General features: G+C 46.0%; 1 protein-coding gene across 1 annotated transcript in view; it reads right to left on the bottom strand.

The window, feature by feature from the left end:
- LOC147731311 (uncharacterized) overlaps positions 1–25,096 on the bottom strand; it is a 96,282-nt gene that overhangs the window by 28,629 nt on the left and 42,557 nt on the right. The window contains exons 2-4 of the mRNA XM_086954180.1: positions 12,247–12,375; positions 11,488–11,648; positions 4,336–4,549 (exon numbers count right to left, since the gene is read on the bottom strand). Coding sequence (XP_086810306.1) covers positions 4,336–4,549; positions 11,488–11,648; positions 12,247–12,375 — 504 coding nt within the window. The remainder of the gene's footprint in view (positions 1–4,335; positions 4,550–11,487; positions 11,649–12,246; positions 12,376–25,096) is intronic.

The following is a 25,096-nucleotide window of genomic DNA, read 5'->3' on the forward strand; positions in this document are numbered from 1 at the left end:
AAGTAGCAGCAAAACGACAATTGTGCAAATTTTTGAAAAAATAAACGTATGCCGGAACGGCAATTAAAAACACGGGCAGTATTTCAATTCAGCCACGTGACAAGCGAGTTCTGTGTTACACGCTAGTCTCCTAAGTCTTTAAATACTATTTACCAAATGACCCTACAACACTAGTAGGCTACCCAAGATGGCGTCTTGGGAGCGTCTCTAAGCCCCTGGTCCCACACCCAAGATGGCGGTCGGGAGCAGACACAGCGCAAAGCTCACCAAAGTGGTGAGTGGTGGTCTTTTTGTTTTTAAAGTGCAGGAAATGCGAACAGTTTTGGGTCAAAGCAGCAGCAAAACAACAATTGTGAAAATTAAAAAAAATAAACAAGTGCCGGAACGGCAATTAAAAACACGGGCAGTATTTCAATTCAGCAGCGTGACAAGTGAGCTCTGTGATCATGAAAGCTTTTGGTTTCATCCCGGTGTCATACGCGGATGACACACAGCTCTTTTTTCCATTTAAATCTGTTACCACCGAGGTTAAAACATCTTTCTCCGACGGCATAAAGGCAGTTGCCCAGTGGATGTCCTCGAACTTCCTACAATGCAATGTAGGTAAGACTGAGGCCATGCTCTTTGTGGAAGCCAAAAAACTATGGACCCCTGATTGGTGGCCTCAAGACCTAGGCCAGGTCGTGAAGAACCTGGGGGTACGTTTGGACCAGGAGCTATCCCTAAAGCAGCATGGAAAAACATTGTGGGTTCTTGCTTCCATGTTATAGGTCTTCTCCGTAAAGTGTTCCCCCTACTCCCTGATTTCAACAGAAAAACCTTGGTGCAGATCCTCGTACTTGGTCGTCTTGACTATTGTAACGGGCTGTTGGCATCGGCCAATGATGGAGTATTAGCCAAACTCCAAGTAGTACAAAACACTGCTGCTAGGCTGGTCCTGAATGCGCCCCCCAGATCTCCGTCAAAACCCCTCTTGGACAAACTACATTGGATATCCGTTCGCGCAAAGGATAAAATTCAAGATCTGTTGGGTAATCCATAAGAGTCTAAACGGACTAGGACCTACATATCTGACAGATAAATGTGTACCATATAATCCTGCCCGCTCCCTTAGATCCAGCAACCAGCTTCTCCTTCGAGTGCCTATTGTAAAAAAGGCAAGACAGGGCGGCAAAGCTCTGTCAGTGGTCGGCCCTACTTTATGGAACAAGCTCCCCCTGATTCTCAGGCAATGTCCAGAACATCTGGTCTTCAGAAAAAAGCTGAAAACCTTCCTGTTCCAGAACTAGCTCATCTCTAAAATGATTGCTCCCTTAAATTGTGTTTCTGGTGTTTTGGGCGCAGAGATACTCCTTCGGGAGTCGATTCCAGCGCGGTATAAACCCATAAATAAATAAATATGCGGACCCCCGCTTTCTAGCCCCGGATAAGCCTCTACATCGCTCCTGCGGACTCTGTACTTTTTAGGGTAAAGCCCTCTCACCTTCTGCAACAAGGCACGACATAAAACCCAGGTCCAGCCAGGTGCCAATACTAGGTGGTTGCAGGACCACACCTCACAGGCCACTGCTGGGGTACTCTAATCCCTGCATTGCACCTCTAGGGGCGACTGATCAGTGCATGAACTCTTGATGCAGAGTCTGTCAGGTCACACCATTTTATGGCATTTGATGGGTGCGTCCACATGGGCAGTCGCAGGGAAGTTTAGCCCGTCTCCTTCCTGGAGCCCTAATCAGCTCGCTTTTGACGGGGCTGCAGTGGCTCATGAGCTGAGCAGCCACTCAGCTTCGTGCTCCTGGGCTTGATCCTCTTCTGCCGAGTGCTGCTTCTCATCTATGCCCGCGCAGCAGGGGATTGTAGTTGGTGAGCAGACACGCCTGGCCTCGATAAAGCCCCCGGGCCTTACTGCGGTCGCAACTGGGAAGGCCTCCACTTCCCCGTCGGATCACAGCCAAGCGCAGAATCTTTACTTGTGGTGGCTGCCTAGGGTGTCGCTACCAGGGTTCGGCATGGCAGTGGAGGGGAGGGGGGGGGGGGTGGAGAGGGGAGGAAGCTGGAATTTTCTGCTTCCCCCCTACTCCACGCCTTCTGACCTGCGTCTGCAATCGCCTTCTGTGTATGGCCTGCAGCCTGCTTCCCTCAATTGCTGCAGTGCGGTGGCCGTGATGGGGGTCTCAGGCCAATCGTGCTGAGGTCTCCGCTCATCTCTCCAAAATGGCTGTGGGTCACGCTGTTGGTTGCTCCAGTCCTGACAGCCTGCAAGACCCTGGCCGCGATGCTTCTTGTGTTCGGCTTCTATGTGCTACACAGTGGGCATGCTCATGAAGGGAGATGAAGCCAGAATACGGATGATTGTGGTGGATTAATGGGCCCCAGGCACGGAGCTCCTTCAGGGTACGCCCACCATCTTGGCTGACGAGCCATGCCCCCTGCTGGTTTGTGACTCTGACAGTGCACTGGGACCTACTAACAAGGATCTAGTGCGACTGCTCATTTCCCAAAAAGTGATGTGAATTAGTACACCCAATTGGCAAGGTACTTTGCCCCCTTATAAGTCCCTAGCAGATGTATGGTATCAGGGTGGTAAAGGGTTCACCAGGGCTGCACCACTATATTGTGCCACCAGGTGTAACCCAAGTAAAAGTTTGTCTGCAGGTCTGCCATTGCAGCACTGCACAAGCAGCCTGTCTTCTCAAGAGTGACTCTGCACAGACCATGTGCTGCAGAGGCACACCACGGCCTTCATGTAAGTAAGTCACTTTTAAGGTTGTCCTCCTAAGCCTCTCTTTTACGGTAGGCTAAGCAATCTGTATGGCCAAGGAAGGGTTCTGCCATGTTGAAAGACCCTAAATTAGAACATTCTGGGTAGAAAGGTGACATACAACCACAGGATGTTGTCACCTCAGGGTAGGGTTAGCTGCAGGGAGCAGTAGCCCATTGGCCACTGGCCTTCATGCCCTTAACATCCCTAAACTAGGATTTAAGGGACTACCCTGACACCAGAACCTCAGTTCTGACTTTAAATTCAAGAAGAAGCACAAATAAGACGCCATCGCCAAAAACAGAACCTTGGACTCCACCACAGTGCAAAGAGAGGACACCTAAGTGCCCTGAAGAAACCATATACTGGAACAGTGTGTTTGACGCTTGTACGTGGCATGAGCTCATTGCTCCCAGAAAGAGTGACTGCAGTGGCTGACAGAAACTGAAGCAGACACCCAAGGATTGGTGGGTCTAGTACCCTGCAAGCTGCAGGATATCAATGAGCTGCATCACAAGAATTGCAATCCACTGGGTCTCTTGAGAGAGAGTCCAAAGAGAAGTGATGTCCTGCTGCTGGGTTCTTGTATGCTGAAATTGGAGTAGTCCAGTGTGTGGTAAAGCATCTTTGGCGCGACCTGCCTCAGTGATTAACAGCTTCCAGTTACCTCTGTACCTGGAGCTGCCGAGCAAGGTAGAAGAAATCCAGCTGTTGAAGCCAGGTCCTAGGGCCCCAAAGGCCTCTACTCTCTGTGGGTAGAGTGGAACTCATCTCTAATTGTGGTTTTGTCAAGTACTGCAAGTTTGAAAGCTCCCGCAGGTACCGTTTCGTACCAAAGACAGCCAAGTCACTGCTGCACAAGGACTCCCTAGGCAAGGTAATGAAGTAACGACTGTTGGCACTTGATCTAGGGACCGCCATGACCTTATCCACAAGAGGGTTCATTTGAACTTACCCTGCACGTGACCGAGTGCCACCTGTATTTTCAGTTAATTTCAATGGGACCAGTTTGATTTAAAGTACTTCTATTTTTGAACACTTTAAAGAATCCACAACTCCGGTTGTAAGTATAATACAATGTTCATTTGGGTGTCTATATTTATATATAAATATCTCTCTTATTTATAAACGAGTGTTGGATTTCTTTAGAACAGTCTCAATTACTTAGGCACTTCGATGGTACTGTAAAATGCTTAACACATGTCACTCCAGTAATGCCTGACTGCTCTTTGCCACACTTCTAGGTTTGAGCTAAATATTATTAGTGTTGAGTCAAAGGATTATCCACTGTCTATTGTGAGAATATTGCATGGTAAGGCCTCCCAGCCATACCACATAATATTCAACCTTGCAACAGGGGTGAACAGTTGTCCATTGCCCAGTTAAGAACACGGTTCTCTAAACTTTATCACAGCCTTAATGTATTGCTCTCCACCTGAAAGTGTGATATGGTTAAGTTAACTTGTTCTGCATTGTTATAACACAGATCTACTTGCTCAGAATCCTTCAACTCAGACCCTGTCCTACATGTCTATAAACAATAGAACCATAATTAGTTATGTTCAAGTTCTCACCTCGATGAAGACAGCAGATACACTCTCTGATCGGTCCTTATAGTGCAGTGCAACGTCTTCTGACAGGATGTGCAGAATTAGGCATCCATTGGGTTTGAGGACACGGTCCGCCTCCTTCATAAACTTCTCGAAGTTGAACCAGTGGACCGCTGATGTAGACGTGACCACATCCACAGACCCATCTTCAAATGGCAGCTGCTCTGCTGTGGAGATGCTGTAAGAAGATGTAAGAAGCTCTGAATGTGAACACAAGAGCATTTACACCCATCAATATTTATAATGTAACAAGACAAACAGATTTCTTGTATTTACATTTTGGATGATCTCCAGGGATGTTAAGGTAGAAACAGAAACATCACAATCTTAATCTACTACAAGGATATCAACGTGTTTTAAGTGTACTCTAATTTGACTTCTTTAAGGGGATCTTCTTTTAGTTACTGATGTGAAGTAATAGTGAGTGCTATGTGCTGCTTTGCTGGGGCTCATTTTGTGGATCTCCTCTCTTCTGAAGCTGACAGGGACACTGCAATCCCCAGCATTAGGTTACCAGACAGCTTCATGTCATCCAGAATACATTTTCCAGTCCAGTAATGTTCTTTATACTATTGTGATGCAGACGTTTAGATGAATTTGTTCAATTAAGTTGAACCAGGACTACATCTCCCAGAATAAATTACATTGTAAAATGAAAGTTTAGGGCAGGAAAGTGTCAGCAACTCTATCATGGCGTTATCTACAACCTTATCCCCGGAACTGCCATAGCTTGTGACTGACGAATTAGGCAGATACCTGGAAGTCATGGTACATTGTAGATAGTCACCATGTTGCTTTGGGTGAGCCACTAAGTGAAGATGAGGAGGCCCAGAGGATCATTGCAGTGTCTCATACTGTGCACCAGTGAAACTTCATGACAAGTCATGGAATAGCATTGGCCGAAGTCAATGGGTAGTGTGCAGAGAGAAACAGGTGCATTCATGATTCAAAGTGTGCATTCAGAATATAATATTGGCTGAAGCCCTGAAAGCAGCTCACGGACGTGAGCAGCAATTTGTGGAATTGCTTGCAGGCTGCATCTTAGACACAAAAGTGTTTGAGGCCTTTTCTGACTCCAGGAACATGGAAGGAAAGGGAGTGGATAGACAGAATGTTCTGAAAGAATACATCCATCCTGACCTCTGGCCATTCCCATTGTGATGTAAGAACAAGAAAACTTGAGTGGCTAGACGTCATCTGAAAAATGCTTTGTTTAGCACAATAAAATATATTTCATTGTAAGAAACAGAGTTCAAAATTCAGCTTGACTGAAATTAAATGTAACGATGTATTAAAGGTGAATAAATCATTAAATCCTTTTTTTCCTGAGTGTGGCTTTTCCTTATGTTTGTGTAACGTGAGGACTTCTCTAATAGATATATATATATATATATATATATATAGATTCTGTTTTCCCGTTTCAGGGAGTTGGTTCCTCATGCACTCTCGTGTTTGTCAGAATTACACCACACGCTTCTTGGTATCAGTTATCCAGTTTATTCGCTCTTTGTTACAGCCAGCCAGCAACATATATATATATTTCTAAGCAGTGCATGTACTACGGTGAGAGAACTTGAGGTTGTATTTAGTGTTTTACAGAGCAAGGCATCCTCCAAAAAGTGGCGGATGTCCTGCCTGTGGTATTTAAAATGCCATCGACAACAATGCACGTGTAATAGGGTGGACAGGATATGCTAATTGGCTGTCAACTGGCTGCCAACACTCCAAACCAAGAAGTGTTGGCAGCCATTTTGTGCCTCGGTAGATGCGAGGCTCAAGAAATCAGTGGAACAAGTGTGCAAAACATATAAAGGGGGCAGGGTAGAAATACCTTGACCCTCTAGACCTGCTTAGGGGGTTTCAAAGACAGCAAAATGTGTGCAGAGTGCGCAGATCCTGCCTCCCGCGCTTCTTTAATAATTAGCCCCGGGGGCAAAAATATTACATTTGATGGGGGCCCAGAGGAGCCCCCCCCAGCCTCGGGGAACGCCACCTCCGCGGCTACAAAAAAAGGGTGGGGTGCTCAAAGGCCACCCCCCAGCAAAATACATGGGTGGGGGGGCTCAAAGACCCCCCAGCCCTGGGGACCGCTACCCCCGGGGCTTTTAAAAAATGGGTGGGGGGCTCAAAAGCCCCCAAGCCCTGGGGACCACCACCCCCTGGGGCTTCGTATATTGTGGGAGGGGGGCTACGTGGCCCCCTCCTGGAGCCGTTGAGGGCCCTGGGGACCGTTACACCCCAGGGCTGGCTCCTGCAGTGTCTCGGGGTGTCCACCCCTGGGAAACTGTTGTTTGCTATGGCAGGGCGGGAGCAAACTTGGTTTGGATTTTGAAAGAGAGAGCAGGGAAACCTGCTCTCTATTTCAAAATGCAAACCATATTGCTTTTTCACATGGGGAGCTGCATGTTAGCATGTCCCCATGTGGAAAAACAAGTGCTGGCTCCCGAAGGACGCGGGGAGTCGGCTGGGTACATAGGGGCATTGGGGTCCCCAGGGCGAATAGAAATTAGTGATAGGTGCTAGTTTTTTTTTACAGTCAAATTGGGAGTCGTGCACCCAGCACGGCGCGCAGCGCGGCCCCCTGATGTACACATGCTGTGTGCGCAAATCCGAACGCGTTGAGTGCACGACTCCTAACGCGTTGGGTGCATGACTCCTATCGCATTGGGTGTGCGACTCCAAGCAAAAAAAAGTCCTATTTTTCAGATATACATCAAGGTTATGTGTTTAGATCTTGGGTGGCTCTAAAAAGAGCTGTTGTGTTTATTGAGAGTTTTTGGTACCTATAAATAAGTACCTATGCGGAGCCTAAAGTTGATGTGGAAGACTCTGTTACCCTCATCTGTACACCATCTCTGCCATCCATATTGAAACGCAGATTGTTGTGGCAAATGAACCCCATCCTATAATCTCAGAGATAAGCAGAAACAGCTTTATTGACATGTTTCCTGGCTTCTCAACTGTGGCTAAAATTGATTGGAACAGTTCCATTTCTGTCTTTGGCATATGTTAGACTAGACAAAGGCAGTTTGGGGGAAAAGTGACATCAAATCTCCATAGGTGTCCTTCAAAAGCATTTCCAGACCTACCTCAGTCAAAGTGCCACCACAGTGCACAATTATGAGGTCAGGGTGTTGGAGATGCAACAAGGATTTAACCAATGGCATCAATTGGTGCCACTTTAATCCTCTCTGTCCAATCCATTTAATGTCTACATTTGGCAAAGCTAGGTCTTTGTCAATGCCTCTGTTTTCTGCATACCTTTGGATCCAGAAAATATAGCTGTGTCCCGCAATCCATATTCTAAGCATCTTGAAGGGAAGTCTGGATGCACTCAGAAGGTGTCTGTATGTGAAAGGGCAGTTTGACAACTAATATTTTTATAAAAATGGTGGATAAGATGCAGTTTTGAAAAAAGAAAGGAAATGATTGGCTGATTGCCAAACATTCTAGACTGAAACATAGGGTGTATGTTTCTGTTTTTTAAAAGCATGTTTCTTATTGGTTAACAAAAACGGTTTGACAGGAACATTACATAGGATAAGCTGATATTTTGAAAAAAGTCAAGCACACTTGCTGCCAAGCACACTTGCTGTTTGGATGAGCAACATTGTGTGCTGAACTAGTGACCTGTGTGCTCAGTTGAGTGTTCCATGAACTGTTACTATGGTAACAGGCAGTAAGCAGATTGGGGGCAGGGTTCAAACGTATGTCAATTGGAAAGGGTTGAAATGTGTACCAATAGAAATGTGTGTTAGCTTTTGAATTAATGTGGGAAGCAATGTGATTTGATATTTACATGTATATGTGTGCAGAATGGGAGGGAAAGTTTGCCATGTTTTGGTTTTGCTAAGAGCAATGCAGTACAGACATTCTGTATGAGAAAATCTGGTGTGTGACTGTCATACTTCTTAATCTACAAATCAATTTGAAAGGTGTGTTATTAATTTGTGAGGGGTTGTATGTGGTGCCTTTGTTTTAAATAAGAGTAATGTGTTTCTCCTGCTAAAGTCCAGGGAGTAGTCTTGTTTGTCTAGAATCACATTGTGAGTCTGTCTGCATTTGGGCAAACATTGTGACAGAATCATTTGGTAACTTCATGTGTTTACTGGCAAGTTACTGCTTAAAAACCTATCCTGTTCTCAAGTTCTGGTAGAATTAGAAACCAGGCATTGCTTATGCATTTGCAAAACGAGTCAGGCTTTCACACTTAGGTGCAGTACTAAAATATGTAGAATGTGTGCAGTAACCTTACCACTTCCAGACTAGTGAATGTGTTTTGGTAAAGTCCAAGGGATAGTGTTGCTTGTCTAGAATCACACTGTGAGTCTGTGTGCATTTGGGCAACCATTGTGAGAGAAGCATTTGGGTAGTTCATGTCAACAATGATCCCACCGCTATCACTGTTGCGTATGACTATATTTTTGTTTTTTTGTAATTTTTGAATCAGGCTAAAATATTGTTGGTCCTGTCTGCTGTATCTTCTTTGTGTCGTAAGCACTGAAATATTGAGTTTTTTAATACCTGATGTAACAGTTTCGTGGAACACATCAATGGCATCACGTGGAGCAATTGGATTGAAGGTGGATATAGGTTTGAAAGGGGTCCTGACCCTCATACTCCCACGGCTCGTTGTTTTATCTGTGGATGTACTGGTCACGGGATGTTGGTTAGTTTCATCATCCCATAGTTCCTCCAGTTCATGGAAAAAGGGAAGATCTGATTGTGTTAGGTTGGATTGTATACTCACAACTTCATCCATTCCCTTCTGTTGGATGTGGGTGTTGTCACCCTGAAGCAAAAAAATTTTTTCAGCTTGCGTTTTCTGACCCCTTTGTAGTCGTCCATCCTAGTAGATGCATAATTAAAAATTGTTAGGGCAGTATGAAAGACCGAGACCTAAAATGCGTGTTTCTTTAGGTGTTAATTTCATTTCAGTTAGGCTGACTAACGTTTTGTTGTTTACTGTTGATTGGTTTATCTCTTCTTCCAGTATCTTCGACCTCTTTTTTTGTTGTTGTTTCCGGTGCTTTCCTGCTTTGTGCCTATGCCTTCTCCTGTAGTTTGCAATTGTTCTGCTTAATTTCTTTGGGGACTTGGACGAAGCGTTTGTCTTCTCATAAAAAATTCAGCTCTTCACCTGGTGATGATTTGACCTTTTGTTGTTCTCTCTGGGGTGTCTCATTTCTGATTCTGACTCACTCCCCCCTGTGAAACTGAGATCCAAATATGTTGTCTCATTGGTTGCCCCTACTTTTCTTGATGTAGGATTTAATACGACATTGGGCGCACCTGATGGGTTCTTGAGTTTGAAAACACGAAGCGCGTCATATTTTTTGGCAAATGGAAAGATTTGCCCTAGATCGTAGTCATTCTTATCTCTTAAAAATGTATAGGCTTTCCGTTCTTTGATATTTTCTTCCTCTTTTTTGAGTCTCATTGCCATTTCCTTACGTAGTGTAAGGATTTCATCCATCTCATCTAATTTATCCAGTTCTTCATTCAAGTCATCCATTTCTTTTAGTAGGCGTGCCCGGTCAATGTCCGCATATTTTATCAAAATCAGGATAAGTTTGCGTGAAGATTCTAGATTACACTCTGCCCATTCACGCATGAGGTCTGGGTTTGGATCCTCATATGTAGGGGCAGTTAAGATCCTAAGGCCTTGAGGGATTCTTTCAACATCGATCTTGACTCCCACTATTTGCTTTGTTCCATACGTATCTTTTTTTCTAATATTTTAAACTTGTTTTTAACCAAATTAGTTTCAGTTATACTTGTGCTTTCATTTAATCCGGCGCTGCAGGTGGCCGTAGGAGTGTCAGACAACATTTCCATCACAGCCACCTCTCTTTCCCGCACCATGTCAGCCGACCTTTTGGAGGTAACACATTTCAATATTGTTTCAAAGCATCACGCTGTATAATCCAGCTCGCCTTGGTTTAGCGCACAATTCCCCACCCCAGAATACCCTGTCGTTCTACCTGAATCAATCTGTTTCTTCTGAGTCTTCCGACTTGGTTTTCACCGATCTTCACAGGGCGCTAGGAGAATAATGGGTTCTGGGGGGTCAGACGCACAAGTTCCTTTGTTGGACGTAGTGCTTCCAGGCAACCCGGAAGCATTGTTCCACAGAGCACGTTGTCCAGAATGGAGCAGGGATTCGTGTTTGACCGCGTAGAACCAGACGGTCTATTATATCACTTTCTTCTCCACACTCGTCTAAATCCACACCGAAAAGATGGACACAGACCCGATGTAAGTGCTAAGATTGTTTTACTTTACTCTATTTGTCACCATGAAGCGTTTCAGCTCAATAGAGCCTTGTTAACATGACATGTCGTAGTGCAATTTCAGTGCATTTTTAACGTGCAAGTACAATACGTAAACGCACCACATGACCTGCCAGGCATAGACATAGACAAAATAATAACAGATGTTCAACATGTTTTAAAAGCCATCTACAGATAGTCGTAAAATACCAGAGGTCAGACAGATTTCACCATGCTTTTTTTCAAGAAAAGTGCCTATCGTGCTTAACGTGGGGTGCAAATAATCATATAAAAATGTTTAAATAAATCTTTTGCAGCAAGAAAAACTGCTGAAATACGTTGCGGATGCCTTCCAAATAATATATGCTCATCTTCCTCTATATTCAAATTCGCATGCCATGAAATGACATGTTGGAATAAGGGAAAAGGGAAAGAGCTGGTGCATCACAAAGCTTTTGGTGGGACTTATATGACAATGTGACTAAAATGATGGGAAAATATAACGTATTGTCTATCTATCATATTATATATATATATATATATATATAAATATATATATATATATATATATATATATATATGTCAATTTCTAAGCTATACATGTACTACGGTGAGAGAACTTGAGCTTGTATTCAGTGTTTTGCAGAGCAAGGCATCCTCCAAAAAGTGGCGGATGTCCTGTCTGTGGTATTTAAAATGCCATGGACAACAATGCACTCGTAATAGGGTGGACAGGACATCTGCAACTTCTTGGGCGACGTTTGGCATCCACCCAATTCCAAATATGCCATTTATACTTTCATTTATTTATAGCACTTTGATTTCATCGGAAGATTGGACTTACCAGTAAGAAATGTTGGAGCCCAGGGTGTTTTGTTTTGCTTCTGAGATCTGAGCTTTGCTTTCATCAACTCCAACCACTTTCTGAAAGTATGGTGCCAGGCCTCTAGTGCTCTGTCCGGAGCCGCAGCCGACATCAGCTACAAGAGCAAAGGGGGGCTGTCTCTGAAGATAGAAAAAAGAACATTCCATGAAGTTTCTTTCCTTTTTATTTGCCCTTCGACCTTAATGACAGAGCTGTGAAAGTTCTACACACACTAAATACTTCCTAGGTTAGGACTGATTCCCATCTGCATTTTGTAGTATGTAAAGTAGTACTACTCATGTGCTATTAAGATGCAAATCAGAACCTTATCACCTGAGACCTGCGCTTCCACCTCTGTCGTCTTATCTGGGTGGAGATCTTCACAAAGGTACTCAATATCTCTCTCCACGCAGGTTGTAAATTGGAAATACTAGTTGAGGGTCCCTGGTGGTAAGGGTACGAAAAATGTGAAATAAGTGTTACTAAATGAGAAGAATTAAGAAAGTTAAAGGAGGGGTTTGGAAGGGACATTCTATTCCTAATGTGGGGCCTGTGGAGTCTGTTATGGGAAGGAAAGGTGCTGTGGTTTGCAAGTTGGGAGTCCCAGGAAGTGCTGCACACTTATCATTTTATTCAAAAACTCAAATGAATTGGACTGCACCACAGGCAAATGTGCCTTTTGTCTTACACCTCTCTTGATTTCCCTCATCTGCCCTTTACAACTCATCCTCAGCTCACCTTTTCCTTGAGGTAACTGTACACTATTTCAGGGAGGTCTGGCGAGGGTGCAAACATGTACTTGCGGTAGAGTTGAGCATGTTCTTCACTCTTGTGGGAGTGGATGCTTGGGTTGGAAATCGCCTGCTCCTGAAAAGGTTCAAATAAATAGTCATATTTCCATGCTTTACCCGCTAAAACAATTACTTTATTATCTCAATTTCAAAATAGCTTAGCAGGTTTTGCAACAATTTTTTTAATTTTGTTCTCGACTAAAGAGTATTCGAATTCCATTGGTTCCGGCATTGTACAGGATGCATCATAGACGTAATCGAAATACAAGCTAAGAGTCATTCATGGTTATAGTAACGGTTAAAACTGTATAAACCACTGGACAGTGGGAGAGGTTCCCTACGAAGGTGGTTCCTCCAGACTGATTCATTGATTTAAAGGAGAGCCGCATGAGTTCACACAGAGGAGTGGCATTGATTGGCACAATCATATTTGAACTATCACTACTGAGCAGTACCAAATTTGTAAAAGAATTAGTCCCGGTTGTGAGAAGTTGGCCTGGTATAAAATGCTCACTAATTCTAGTGATCACTTTGTACCATGCCAAGCAACCCTTATGATGATTGGTTGTAATTCAACCTTGTAGACCAGTTATCCTAGTGGTAACGTGGACAAAGCAGTCTTAGGCTAAACTCTGAAAGGCATGTGAAGCCAGCTGTATTACCATACACAACCCCCTTGAATACCAAATGAAAGGGACACCACACAGATATATATTGAAAATATATATTGATTTATTAACCATAAAATCCCCTGGACTCTTTATGAGCACAGAAGCACAAACGTTAAATCACAAGACAGTTTAAAATACACAAAAGTTGCACAATATGGATGAGCCCTAGGGGCCACCTAAACCATATACTAAGAAAGTGGTATAAGAGATACCAATCAGAAAGGGAACAGGCCTAGGGCCTTGGGAATCGCTGGAGCTATTCGAGACTAGCAATTATTAAGTCGGGAAAGGCCCGCGGGACTCGGGTGCAGTGTTCAAAGTGCAGGCACTTTCCAATGTAAAGTCTAAGGTGCGTAAAAAGTACAAAGTTAGATAGTTAGGAACCTTCCGAGTGACCTAGAACGCTGAAACTTAAGACACAGGCCCTTGAGATGTGTACCAGTGTAGGAACACCGGCGGAGCTGAGTTACCTCACCCACAGGAAGCGGGTGCACAGGGTCGAAGTAGTGTCGGGTTTCGTCACGCTGGTCGATGGTGCTTGGAGCTGAAGATGCTGCAGGCGGCTCGATGTGAAGAGTTCCGGTGGATCCAAGGGTGGATCTGAAGTTGTGAAAACCTGAAAGCAGAGGGGACAATGTTCAAAGTCACTAGCCAGTGACTACCATGGAACCAGATTGGAACCAGGCGATGTCGGGTGCAAACAGGCGTTGTCGTGTAGCTTCTCTCTGCAGCCAAGTGGACACCGGGGGTCGAGGACGTCCAGGAGTCGGTCACGAGCTGTCCCACGCAGGCTTCTCGCTGTTGGCGGTGTCGGCAACTTGATCGAAGCAAACAGGCTTTGGCTAATGCAAGCCACGCAGGAATTGAAAGATGCTTAACACTCAGACCAGCAAGGTCAGAGCGAGTGCTCCTTTTCACAGGAGCTTGGGTGAGTCTGGAGCATCCAGACCCGCTGTGTAGTTTGTCAGTTTCGTTGCCAAGATGGCCGCTGACCACGTGGCTAGTGGCCGGGATGGCGCGTCGAGTGGCACAATGCAAAAGGGCCCCACGCAGATCGTGGAGATGCTGGAGGGCTCTTCTTCGGTGCAAGGGCTGCTCGGTGGTGGGGGTTCTAAGTCCTCAAAGCACAATGTCAAGGATGCCTCAGATGCTGCGCAGTCAGCTTGTCGAGTGTCTTCCAAAAGGTCCGGTCCCACGTCACTCGGTGCCTCCACGGGTCCCTTCTTTGCAGGGACTGTGGATCGGGCTCTGAGAGGTCTGGGAGTCTGGTTCTTGTCGGGCTCTGGGCTCGGGCTCCGGCGGGAGGCGGCGGCAAAGCAGACGTCGAGTTGCTGGTTGGTGCCTGTATTCACAGGGTGGCCACTCCTAGGCCACAAGGGAGATTCTCTTCAGTCTTCTGTGCAGCAGACTGTCGAAGTCCAGCCTTCTTCTTGTTTAAAGTTGATTTCAGGATGATCTGCTGTGCAATGGCACTGCTCCCACTCTTATTCCCAATCTGAGGGGAGGATCACCTACTAGGTCCCTCCTCTGGGAGGAACCAGGAAGGGGGGCGGTTACACCCCCTTTCCTTTGTCCAGCTCCTCGCCAGGCCTGGGTCTGGAAAGTCCCAGGACCGGTTTGGACTGGCCTATGCACGGGGACACCTTGTGTGCCCCGGGCATGTCTGATTCTATTCAGCCCTGTCCTACCCAATACACAAAACCCTGTCTGGGGTGGTGCTCGCACCTCCCAAGGCAGGAAACCCTTTGTCCAGGCCACCATCTGCCGAGTTTCGGTCAGCAGCAGGAGGCCAGACTCGTGTCTGTGGTGGCAGCATCCATTTTGTGATGCTGAGGCTCTGGTTAACTTTAACCGGGGTTAAGGCTACACACATGTCGTGTCCCTCTAGAAGGGTGGAATGCTATCCCCGTCGACAGAACTGTCGAGGGGATAGTATTCCAATTCGTATGACACCTTACTCGACATGTTTTGATAAAGCCAAACCAAAGATAGCATTTAACCGCGAGGATTATAATGCACTTAAGAGTATATGGTATGGCAATATCCCGGAACAGCTTAGGGAGTGGTTCCCGACAGCTGCAAACAGGCTCAGCTCATGCTAGAGCACCATCTCACATATTTCCAAGCACTCTGCCTCCAGGATTGATGAGGCCTTCCATAGGAGTGGCTGATAGGAACATATGTGTCCAGTTTAAAGTTAGATATAGGGATACTACATCTAAGTAAGAGGTGATTACACCAACTTACCCCAGCTGAGTGATCAGCCAGTTGTGTCAAATATGGAGGCCAGGCCAGGGGTGGCACAATACATGCTGCAGCCCCTGGTAGGCCTTGGAAACACCTATGCCCTGGGTACCTAGGGTACACTGTTACAGGGGCCAACAAGGTGAACCAGTTCCAATTCGTAATGCACCTAAAGTGCATTGGCAGTAATTTAGAGAGAGAACAGCAGGCTGTGGGTCTGATTAGCAGGCCCACAGCCACATTAAGTCATAAACCAGTGAAGCAAAAAGCAAAAATTTGGGGTGACCATAGGATAGCAGACCCTACTCTCCTACACAACCCCCCCCAAACGCAGGGACATTAGACTAACCTTGACCAGTTGTGTCTTCATGTTCTAAGTGGAAGTACCTGGAGAGACCATCTGCGTTGCCATGGTCAGTCCCTGGGCGGTGCTCCACTGTAAAGTCCATCCCCTGTAGGGAAATGGACCACCTGAGTAGTTTGGGGTTTTCACCCTTCATCTGATTAAGCCATAAGAGGGGCTTATGGTCGGTCTGAATCTTGAAGTGAGTGCCAAATAAGTATGGTCTCAACTTCTTCAGGGCCCACACCACAGCAAAGGCCTCCCTCTCTATAGCTGACCAACGTTTCTCTCTGGGGGTCAGCCTTCTGCTAATAAAAGCAATGGGCTGGTCCTGGCCATCTACATTAAGCTGTGAAAGCACTGCTCCCACTCCCAACTCAGAAGCATCTGTTTGGACAATGAACTCTCTTGAGTAGTCAGGACTCTTCAGGATAGGTGCAGAGCACATCGCCTTCTTCAGGTCATCAAATGCCTTTTGACAGATTTCTGTCCACTGAACCTTTTTGGGCATCTTCTTAGATGTCAAATCATTAAGAGGAGTCACAATGGACCAATAGTTCTTAACAAACTTCCTGTAGTACCCAGTCAGGCCCAAGAAAGCTCTGACCTGAGTCTGGGTAGTTGGAGGGGACCAGTCCTTGATGGTCTGGATCTTACTCTCCAGTGGTTGAACTTGGCCTCCACCTACAAGGTGGCCCAGGTATACAACCTTGCTCTGCCCTATCTGGCACTTTGTTGCCTTGATAGTGAGGCCTGCCTTCTGCAGAGCCTCAAGCACTTCCTTCAGGTGGACCAGGTGATCCTCCCAGGTGGAGCTAAAGACAGCAATATCATCCAGATAAGCTGCACAAAAGTCATCCAACCCAGTGAGGACTTGATTCACCAACCTTTGGAAGGTGGCAGGTGCATTTTTCAAACCAAAGGGCATCACCACAAACTGATAATGCCCACTAGGGGTAGAAAATGCTGTCTTGGCTTTAGACTCCTCAGATAACCTGATTTGCCAGTAGCCAGCTGTCAAGTCAAATGTGCTCAAATATTTGGCAGAAGCCAACTTGTCAATGAGCTCATCTGCCCTTGGAATAGGGTGTGCATCTGTCCTGGTGACAGCATTGAGTCCTCTGTAATCCACACAAAACCTCATCTCTCTCTTGCCATCTTTGGTGTGAGGTTTGGGGACCAGAACCACTGGGCTAGCCCAGGGGCTCTCTGAAGGCTCAATGACACCTAATTCCAGCATCTTTTGCACCTCAGTCTTTATACAGTCCCTGACGTGGTCAGGTTTCCTGTAAATCTTGCTTTTTACAGGAAGACTGTCACCAGTGTCCACCACATGGGTACACCAGTTAGTCTGACTGGGTGTCAATGAGAACATATGCCTGTATGCCTGTAGAACTTGTCTGCAGTCATGTTGCTGATGTTCAGTGAGGCTGCCACCTAAGGCCACACCATCAACTGAGCCATCCTCAGGGTTCTGAGTGAGCAGGTCTGGGAGAGGGTCACTCTCTTCCTCCTGTCCCTCATCTGTAGCCATGAGCAAGCCCATGTCTTCCCTGCTGACATATGCCTTCAATCTGTTTACATGGAGCACCCTGTGGGGGCTCCTGGGAGTTCCTAGGTCCACCAAGTAGGTAACCTCTCCCTTCTTTTCCAGAATTGTATGGGGTCCAGACCATTTGTCTTGGAGTGCTTCTGGGGCCACTGGCTCCAACACCCATACCTTCTGTCCAGGCTGAAACTCAACCAGGACAGCCTTTTGGTCATGCCAAGCTTTCTGTAATTCTTGGCTAGCCTCAAGGTTTTTGGATGCCTTTTCCATGTACTCTGCCATCCTGGAGCGGAGACCAAGTACATAGTCCACTATGTCTTGCTTAGGCTTTTTGAGAGGTAACTCCCATCCTTCCTTCACCAGACACAGGGGTCCTCTTACAGGGTGCCCAAACAACAATTCAAAGGGGCTGAAGCCAACCCCCTTTTGAGGGACCTCTCTGTAAGCGAACAAAAGGCAGGGCAGTAGGATGTCCTATCTTCGCCTGAGCTTTTCAGGTAATCCTTTAATCATGCCCTTTAGGGTCTTGTTAAATCTCTCAACAAGCCCATTACATTGTGGATGATAAGGAGTGGTGAACTTGTAGTTGACACCACATTCCTTCCACATAGCTGTCAAATATCCTGACATGAAGTTGGCACCTCTATCAGATATTACCTCCTTAGGAAACCCCACTCTGGAGAAAACTCCAAGTAAGGCCCTGGCCACAACAGGAGCTGTTGTGGTCCTAAGTGGAATTGCCTCTGGGTACCTGGTGGCATGATCCACTACCACCAGTATGAATCTGTGCCCAGATGCTGTAGGGGGATCCATTGGATCTACAATATCAATCCCCAGTCTTTCAAAGGGAACCCCCACCACAGGTAGTGGTATTAGGGGGGCCTTTGTTGTTCCACCTGCTTTACCACTGGCTTGGCAGGTTTCACAGGAGTGACAAAACTCCTTGGTGTCTTCAGACATGTGAGGCCAGTGAAAATGAGGGACAAGCCTGTCCCAGGTCTTATTCTGGCCTAAGTGTCCTGCTAAAGGAATATCATGGGCCAAGGTGAGAAGGAAACCCCTAAATTGCAGAGGTATAACCAACCTCCTGGTTGCACCAGGCTTGGGGTCTCTACCCTCTGTGTAAGGTACCCAATAAACTTTATGGGTACCTTGAGCATTCCCAGCAGCCTCAGCAGCAGCTTGCTGTCTGAGGGGTTCAAGAGAAGGACAGGTTAACTGAGCCTGCCCCAAGTCTGCCCTAGAAGGTCCCCCTGTCCCTAGAAACTCAACCTGATCAGGTTCAAGTTCTTCAGAGACAGTTCCTTCAGGGGTCTCAAGACCAGCTTCCTGTGAAGCTTGATCCTCACTTGCAGGCAGTTGGGAAGGCATAGCCTTAACCCTCCTGTTCTTCTTCTTGGAAGGTGCTTGGTCCATTGTTCCAGGATCCAAGACCTGAGGTTCAGAGAGGCACTTTTTGGCCTGTGACCTGGTCACAGCAAGGACATGTGATGATATCCCTAACATCTCTGCATGAGTCCTGTACTCAACTTCTGACCATAGAGAGTTCTCCAGGTCATTGCCCAACAAACATTCTACTGGGAGATCAGCACTAACCACAACTCTTTTTAGGCCAGTTACCCCTCCCCAGGAAAAGTTAACAAGTGCCACACTATGTGTAGTAGTGACATTGCTGGCATTGGTCACCAGGTAATTATCACCTGGCATGTATTGCCCAGGGTCCACAAAGTTAGGTGTCACCATAGTGACACTTGCAAACAAAACAGGTGATGGACGGAATGTGGATCAATGTCACACATTCACCCCAGTCCAAAGATCTGGGCCCAAATCCATCATTTTTGTGCACTCCACACCACCCTGGGTTAGACAATGGCGATATGCAAATCAGCTCTGACCCTGTGCCCCATGGGAACAGTCCAGTCCGAACTACAAAAGCCATGTCCTTCCCAGAACGGAATCAAGCATCCGAGGACCGGACCGGTTTCGAGGTAACACCTCTCATCAGCCCGGCTAGCTTGACTCCAGTGGTGTGGAGTGCCTGGGACCCACGTCTGGGCATCCCCAGCGCACTTATGGCGGCAATTGCAAACAAAACAGGTGATGGACAGAATGTGGATCAATGTCACACATTCACCCCAGTCCAAAGATCTGGGCCCAAATCCATCGTTTTTTTGCACTCCACACCACCCTGGGTTAGACAATGGCGATATGCAAATCAGCTCTGACCCTGTGCCCCATGGGAACAGTCCAGTCCGAACTACAAAAGCCATGTCCTTCCCAGAACGGAATCAAGCATCCGAGGACCGGACCGGTTTCGAGGTAACACCTCTCATCAGCCCGGCTAGCTTGACTCCAGTGGTGTGGAGTGCCTGGGACCCACGTCTGGGCATCCCCAGCGCACTTATGGCGGCAATTGCAAACAAAACAGGTGATGGACAGAATGTGGATCAATGTCACACATTCACCCCAGTCCAAAGATCTGGGCCCAATCCATTGTTTTTTGCACTCCACACCACCCTGGGTTAGACAATGGCGATATGCAAATCAGCTCTGACCCTGTGCCCCATGGGAACAGTCCATTGTTTTTTGTAATTTTCTCCCTGAGTGTACTGGGGTAGCTCAGACGTGGGTCCCAGAGCCTCCACACCACTGGAGTCAAGCTAGCCGGGCTGATGAGAGGTGTTACCTCGAAACCGGTCCGGTCCTCGGATGCTTGATTCCGGTCTGGGAAAGATATGGCTGTTGTAGTTCGGACTGGACTGTTCCCATGGGGCACAGGGTCAGAGCTGATTTGCATAAAGCCATTATCTGACCCAGGGTGGTGTGGAGTGCAAAAAACGATGGATTTAGGCCCAGATCCTTGTACTGGGGTGAATGTAAGACATTGATCTACATTCTGTCCATCAAATTGTTTTTTGTAATTTTCTCCCTGAGTGTACTGGGGTAGCTCAGACGTGGGTCCCAGAGCCTCCACACCACTGGAGTCAAGCTAGCCGGGCTGATGAGAGGTGTTACCTCGAAACCGGTCCGGTCCTTGGATGCTTGATTCCGGTCTGGGAAAGATATGGCTGTTGTAGTTCGGACTGGACTGTTCCCATGGGGCACAGGGTTAGAGCTGATTTGCATAAAGCCATTATCTGACCCAGGGTGGTGTGGAGTGCAAAAAACGATGGATTTAGGCCCAGATCCTTGTACTGGGGTGAATGTAAGACATTGATCTACATTCTGTCCATCAAATTGTTTTTTGTAATTTTCTCCCTGAGTGTACTGGGGTAGCTCAGACGTGGGTCCCAGAGCCTCCACACCACTGGAGTCAAGCTAGCCGGGCTGATGAGAGGTGTTACCTCGAAACCGGTCCGGTCCTCGGATGCTTGATTCCGGTCTGGGAAAGATATGGCTGTTGTAGTTCGGACTGGACTGTTCCCATGGGGCACAGGGTTAGAGCTGATTTGCATAAAGCCATTATCTGACCCAGGGTGGTGTGGAGTGCAAAAAACGATGGATTTAGGCCCAGATCCTTGTACTGGGGTGAATGTAAGACATTGATCTACATTCTGTCCATCAAATTGTTTTTTGTAATTTTCTCCCTGAGTGTACTGGGGTAGCTCAGACGTGGGTCCCAGAGCCTCCACACCACTGGAGTCAAGCTAGCCGGGCTGATGAGAGGTGTTACCTCGAAACCGGTCCGGTCCTCGGATGCTTGATTCCGGTCTGGGAAAGATATGGCTGTTGTAGTTCGGACTGGACTGTTCCCATGGGGCACAGGGTCAGAGCTGATTTGCATAAAGCCATTATCTGACCCAGGGTGGTGTGGAGTGCAAAAAACGATGGATTTAGGCCCAGATCCTTGTACTGGGGTGAATGTAAGACATTGATCTACATTCTGTCCATCAAATTGTTTTTTGTAATTTTCTCCCTGAGTGTACTGGGGTAGCTCAGACGTGGGTCCCAGAGCCTCCACACCACTGGAGTCAAGCTATCCGGGCTGATGAGAGGTGTTACCTCGAAACCGGTCCGGTCCGGTCCTCGGATGCTTGATTCCGGTCTGGGAAAGATATGGCTGTTGTAGTTCGGACTGGACTGTTCCCATGGGGCACAGGGTCAGAGCTGATTTGCATAAAACCATTATCTGACCCAGGGTGGTGTGGAGTGCAAAAAACGATGGATTTAGGCCCAGATCCTTGTACTGGGGTGAATGTAAGACATTGATCTACATTCTGTCCATCAAATTGTTTTTTGTAATTTTCACCATAGTGACACTGGCACATGTGTCCCTGTAAGCTTGAGCCACTTTGTTATTAATCAAAGGCGTCTGCCTGTATTTGCCCAGGTTACTGGGACTTATGTCAGGGGTCAAATCTATGTCCCCTTCACAAATCAGAACAGCCTGTGTAAGGGTTCTAACTAGGTCAGAATCTCCTTCAGTTCCCAAGGTGATACCCACTACCCCCTTGGCTTGTGGACCAGCACTGCTAGCTGTACTAGTGGGTGCAGTTGCCTTAGGGGCTGCAGTGCTGGGGGCTCCACCCTTTTTACACTCACTTGTCCAGTGAGAGGTGTTCTTACAAGTTTTACACCAGGGTTTCTTCTGACCTTCTTTCTTCTTCTTCTTGGAAGTTTGGGGCCCACCCTCTGTTTCAGTTTGGGGCCCTGTTGAAGACTTCTGGTCTTTAGATTTCTGCTCTCCCCCCTTCTGGTCTGTTTTCTTCTGGTCACCACCCTGGTTCTGGTTCTGGTTCTTTTGCTTAACTCTGGTTCTTACCCATTTATCTGCCCTCTTTCCCAATTCTTGGGGAGAGGTCAAATCTGAGTCAACCAAATGTTGATGCAACTGCTGGTTCTGACAATTATTTAAAATTTGTTCTCTCATCAGCAAATTATACAATCCTTCATAGTCTGTAACCTTGCTTCCCAGCAACCATCCCTCCAGAGCCTTAGTGGCACACTCAACAAATTCAGACCAGTCCTGAGTCTGTGTCTTCTGGGTATCTCTGAACATTAACCTGTACTGTTCAGTGGTTAAGCCTAACCCATCAATCAGAGCACTCTTCAGGACCAGGTAGTTTCTAGAATCCCCATCACTAACTGTGAGGAGTCTGTCTCGGCCTCTACCTTCAAAGGAGAGCCACAAGATTGCTGCCCACTGCTCCTGAGGGATCTGCTGTACTCTGCAGGCTCTCTCCATTGCAGTTATCCATTTATGGATGTCATCCCCAGCTTTGTAGGGGGGCACAATCTTACTCAGGTTTCTGTTATCAAAAGACCTGTCTTTATCCTTGTGGATATTGCTGCCACCAGTGGGTTCTATTACCCCACTCTCTCTAGGCTGTCTTGCTCTAGCAAGTTTCTCTTGGGCCAGGGCAACCTCTAACTCTTGTCTCTGGATCCTCAATTCAGCCTCTCTCATTTTGGCCACATGTTCCCTTCTCTGAGGGCTAGTCATCTCCCTTCTGGAGTGACCATGAGAACCCCTAGAAGCATGGGAGTTGTTAGAGTCACCTGAGTGAGTCCTTCTCCTCCTAGGCTTCTGGTTAAGTCCACCTGGGGTTCTGAATGGGTTGTTACCAGATTCAGTCCCAAATAGGCTTAAGTTAGCCTGGTTCAGTCTACTGACCAGCACCTGACTATTTCTGTCATCATCTGACTCACTGCTCCCCCCTTCTGTCTCTTCTTCCTCTTCCTCTTCCTCCTCATCTACCTGAGGAGCTCCAGTGATGGGGGCTTCCTCATCTACCAGGATGATAGGGACAGGGGTGTCTACAGTGTCATCCTCTGAAGGATGGCCTCCTTCAGCATTCTCTGTGGGGTCTGCCTTAGAGGTCTTTAGAGTCTCAGACTGGTCCAAGATCTCTCTAAGGTGGTCTGTGGTAGGGGTAGGCCCTGTCCTCAGACCCCTTAAGACACAAAGCTGTCTAAGTTCCTTAAAGGAAAAAATAGCAAATTTGGATGGTGCCCTTGGAGGGTCACTCTCAACAGGGATGTTCCCAGTGGAACCCTCTGCTCCAGACATTGCTCTAGTGTGGGTGGATGTGTTGCAATCTACCTACACTGGTGTTTACCTACTAAACCTATCTAGTAGTTGTAGTCAGGGTGTGCTACTCCCTTTGCTCTACAACAACTAAGTTCAGTAGAACTTAAGTATACCAGTCTTGTTTTATATGTACCTAGCAGGTACCTGTATGATCTTTCAAATGATAATCTCAAAGATTGTAATGGTAAAACAACAGCAAGCTCAGATCCCAATCCGCTGCTCACCAATGTGAGAAGTTGGCCTGGTATATAATGCTCACTAATTCTAGTGTCAAATAAGAAATTGGTACCTTGGTTATACGGTATGTGTTTTGATTTGAAATAATAAGGAATAAAGATAAAGTACTCCCTATTTAGTGTTTATATCACTATGACCACACTAAGTTTATTTGTATCTTTTATAGTCTCCTGTCTCGTCATGACCCACAGACACGTCAAAGGTTATTACTGAATGATTTTTATTTTTTATTTTTTCAAATAAGAAAGTTTATATATCTCTCATTTCTGATTTCAAAACACGTTTGTATATACAAGTAATTTTTACATATATACAATAGAATAGAAGCCCTTCGTTTCGAGTTAGGATGTCTCACCAAAACATAAAACAGACATTCCTATTGAGATCACGCAGACTCATATGAGGAAAACAATTAGGTAGAACTTATTTATACCCAATGTCTTAAAGATCCCTCAACACATTATTAAAGTTAATCCAACAAAGAAGTTTTTCCAATTGTAACACAAAGAACGCAATTTATTGTATTACCTGTCCGTGCAAAAAGACATACATTGGGCAAACCACCCAGCTGGTCAAGAAACGCATCCTGCAACACAAGTCACGTATCAAATGTAAAACTTCAGGGGCTCCTTTAGTACAACATTTTGAAACGCATCAACATTCAGAGGAGGATATAATCTGGTCAGTATTATGTGTACTAGATAAAACAAGACCAGAAGAACTTGAATCTAAACTAAGTAGATTAGAAGCGAGACTAATTGAAAAATACAAAACAGCAACCACAGGGTTGAATGAAAAAGATGAAATCTGGTCTTTATTGTAAAGCTGTGTTGAATTGGAATGTAATAAACTGTAAATTTGTTCCTTGATATGACATGTAACGGATACTGTGGAAATATATTAATGAAAACATTGTTTAGATTGTGAGGAGCGACTGACTATTTAATTAAGTAAATATACCATTACTTCAGACTTTATAATTAAATAAGTTTCAAGGTATAATATGGTCTATAAGTAAACATGGAACCTATAACCCGGTTTTTACATAAGCCTGTTGTATCCCAGTGAGGGTAGTCATCAGAGATACCTTTCGTAATAGAGAACCGAAATAGTCCCTCATTTGTGTTAATGCCGGTAACCAGGAAGCACTACAGTTCCCCTTTTCAGTTTCCATATAAACTACTCCGGAAAAGGTAGTCCCTTCTTAATGTCGCCTAATTATAGAGGCGGTCGCGTTCAAACATTGCAGAGAGACGACCAATTTGAAAACGAAGAGAGACATTACAAAACGTAAGTGTTGTGTGTTTGTTAGAGATTGGACAAACGTGGTATGTCTACAACGCGGTGCTTACGAAAGCGGGTCATTTTTATATATTTTTCAGACCCCGGGAAGAGAGGAACGCGCAAGGCTGACGTTTGTGAGCACTCGTGATTGAGTAAAAGAAATATTTAAGAAGCGCTTGAAGCGCTAGCTAAGTAAGTTTGTTCCCCCATTCACTTAGAAAACGTGTTTGGAACCGTGAGCCACATGGATGTTACACTGACAGTGGTCTCTTTTCCCCAGATGCTGTAGTCGGGAGATAGACATCATCTAGTTACCGACCAAGCAATAGTTCCATTATTTGGATTGACAGCGAGCACAGAGTATTTATACATATAAAAAAGAGCCCATGAAAGTATTTGAGAAGCACTTCCGACTCTATTACCCGGTAAATACCATTC

This window comes from Lissotriton vulgaris, chromosome 2_1 (genome assembly GCF_964263255.1).
Source record: "Lissotriton vulgaris chromosome 2_1, aLisVul1.2, whole genome shotgun sequence".
Lineage (NCBI taxonomy): Eukaryota > Metazoa > Chordata > Amphibia > Caudata > Salamandridae > Lissotriton > Lissotriton vulgaris.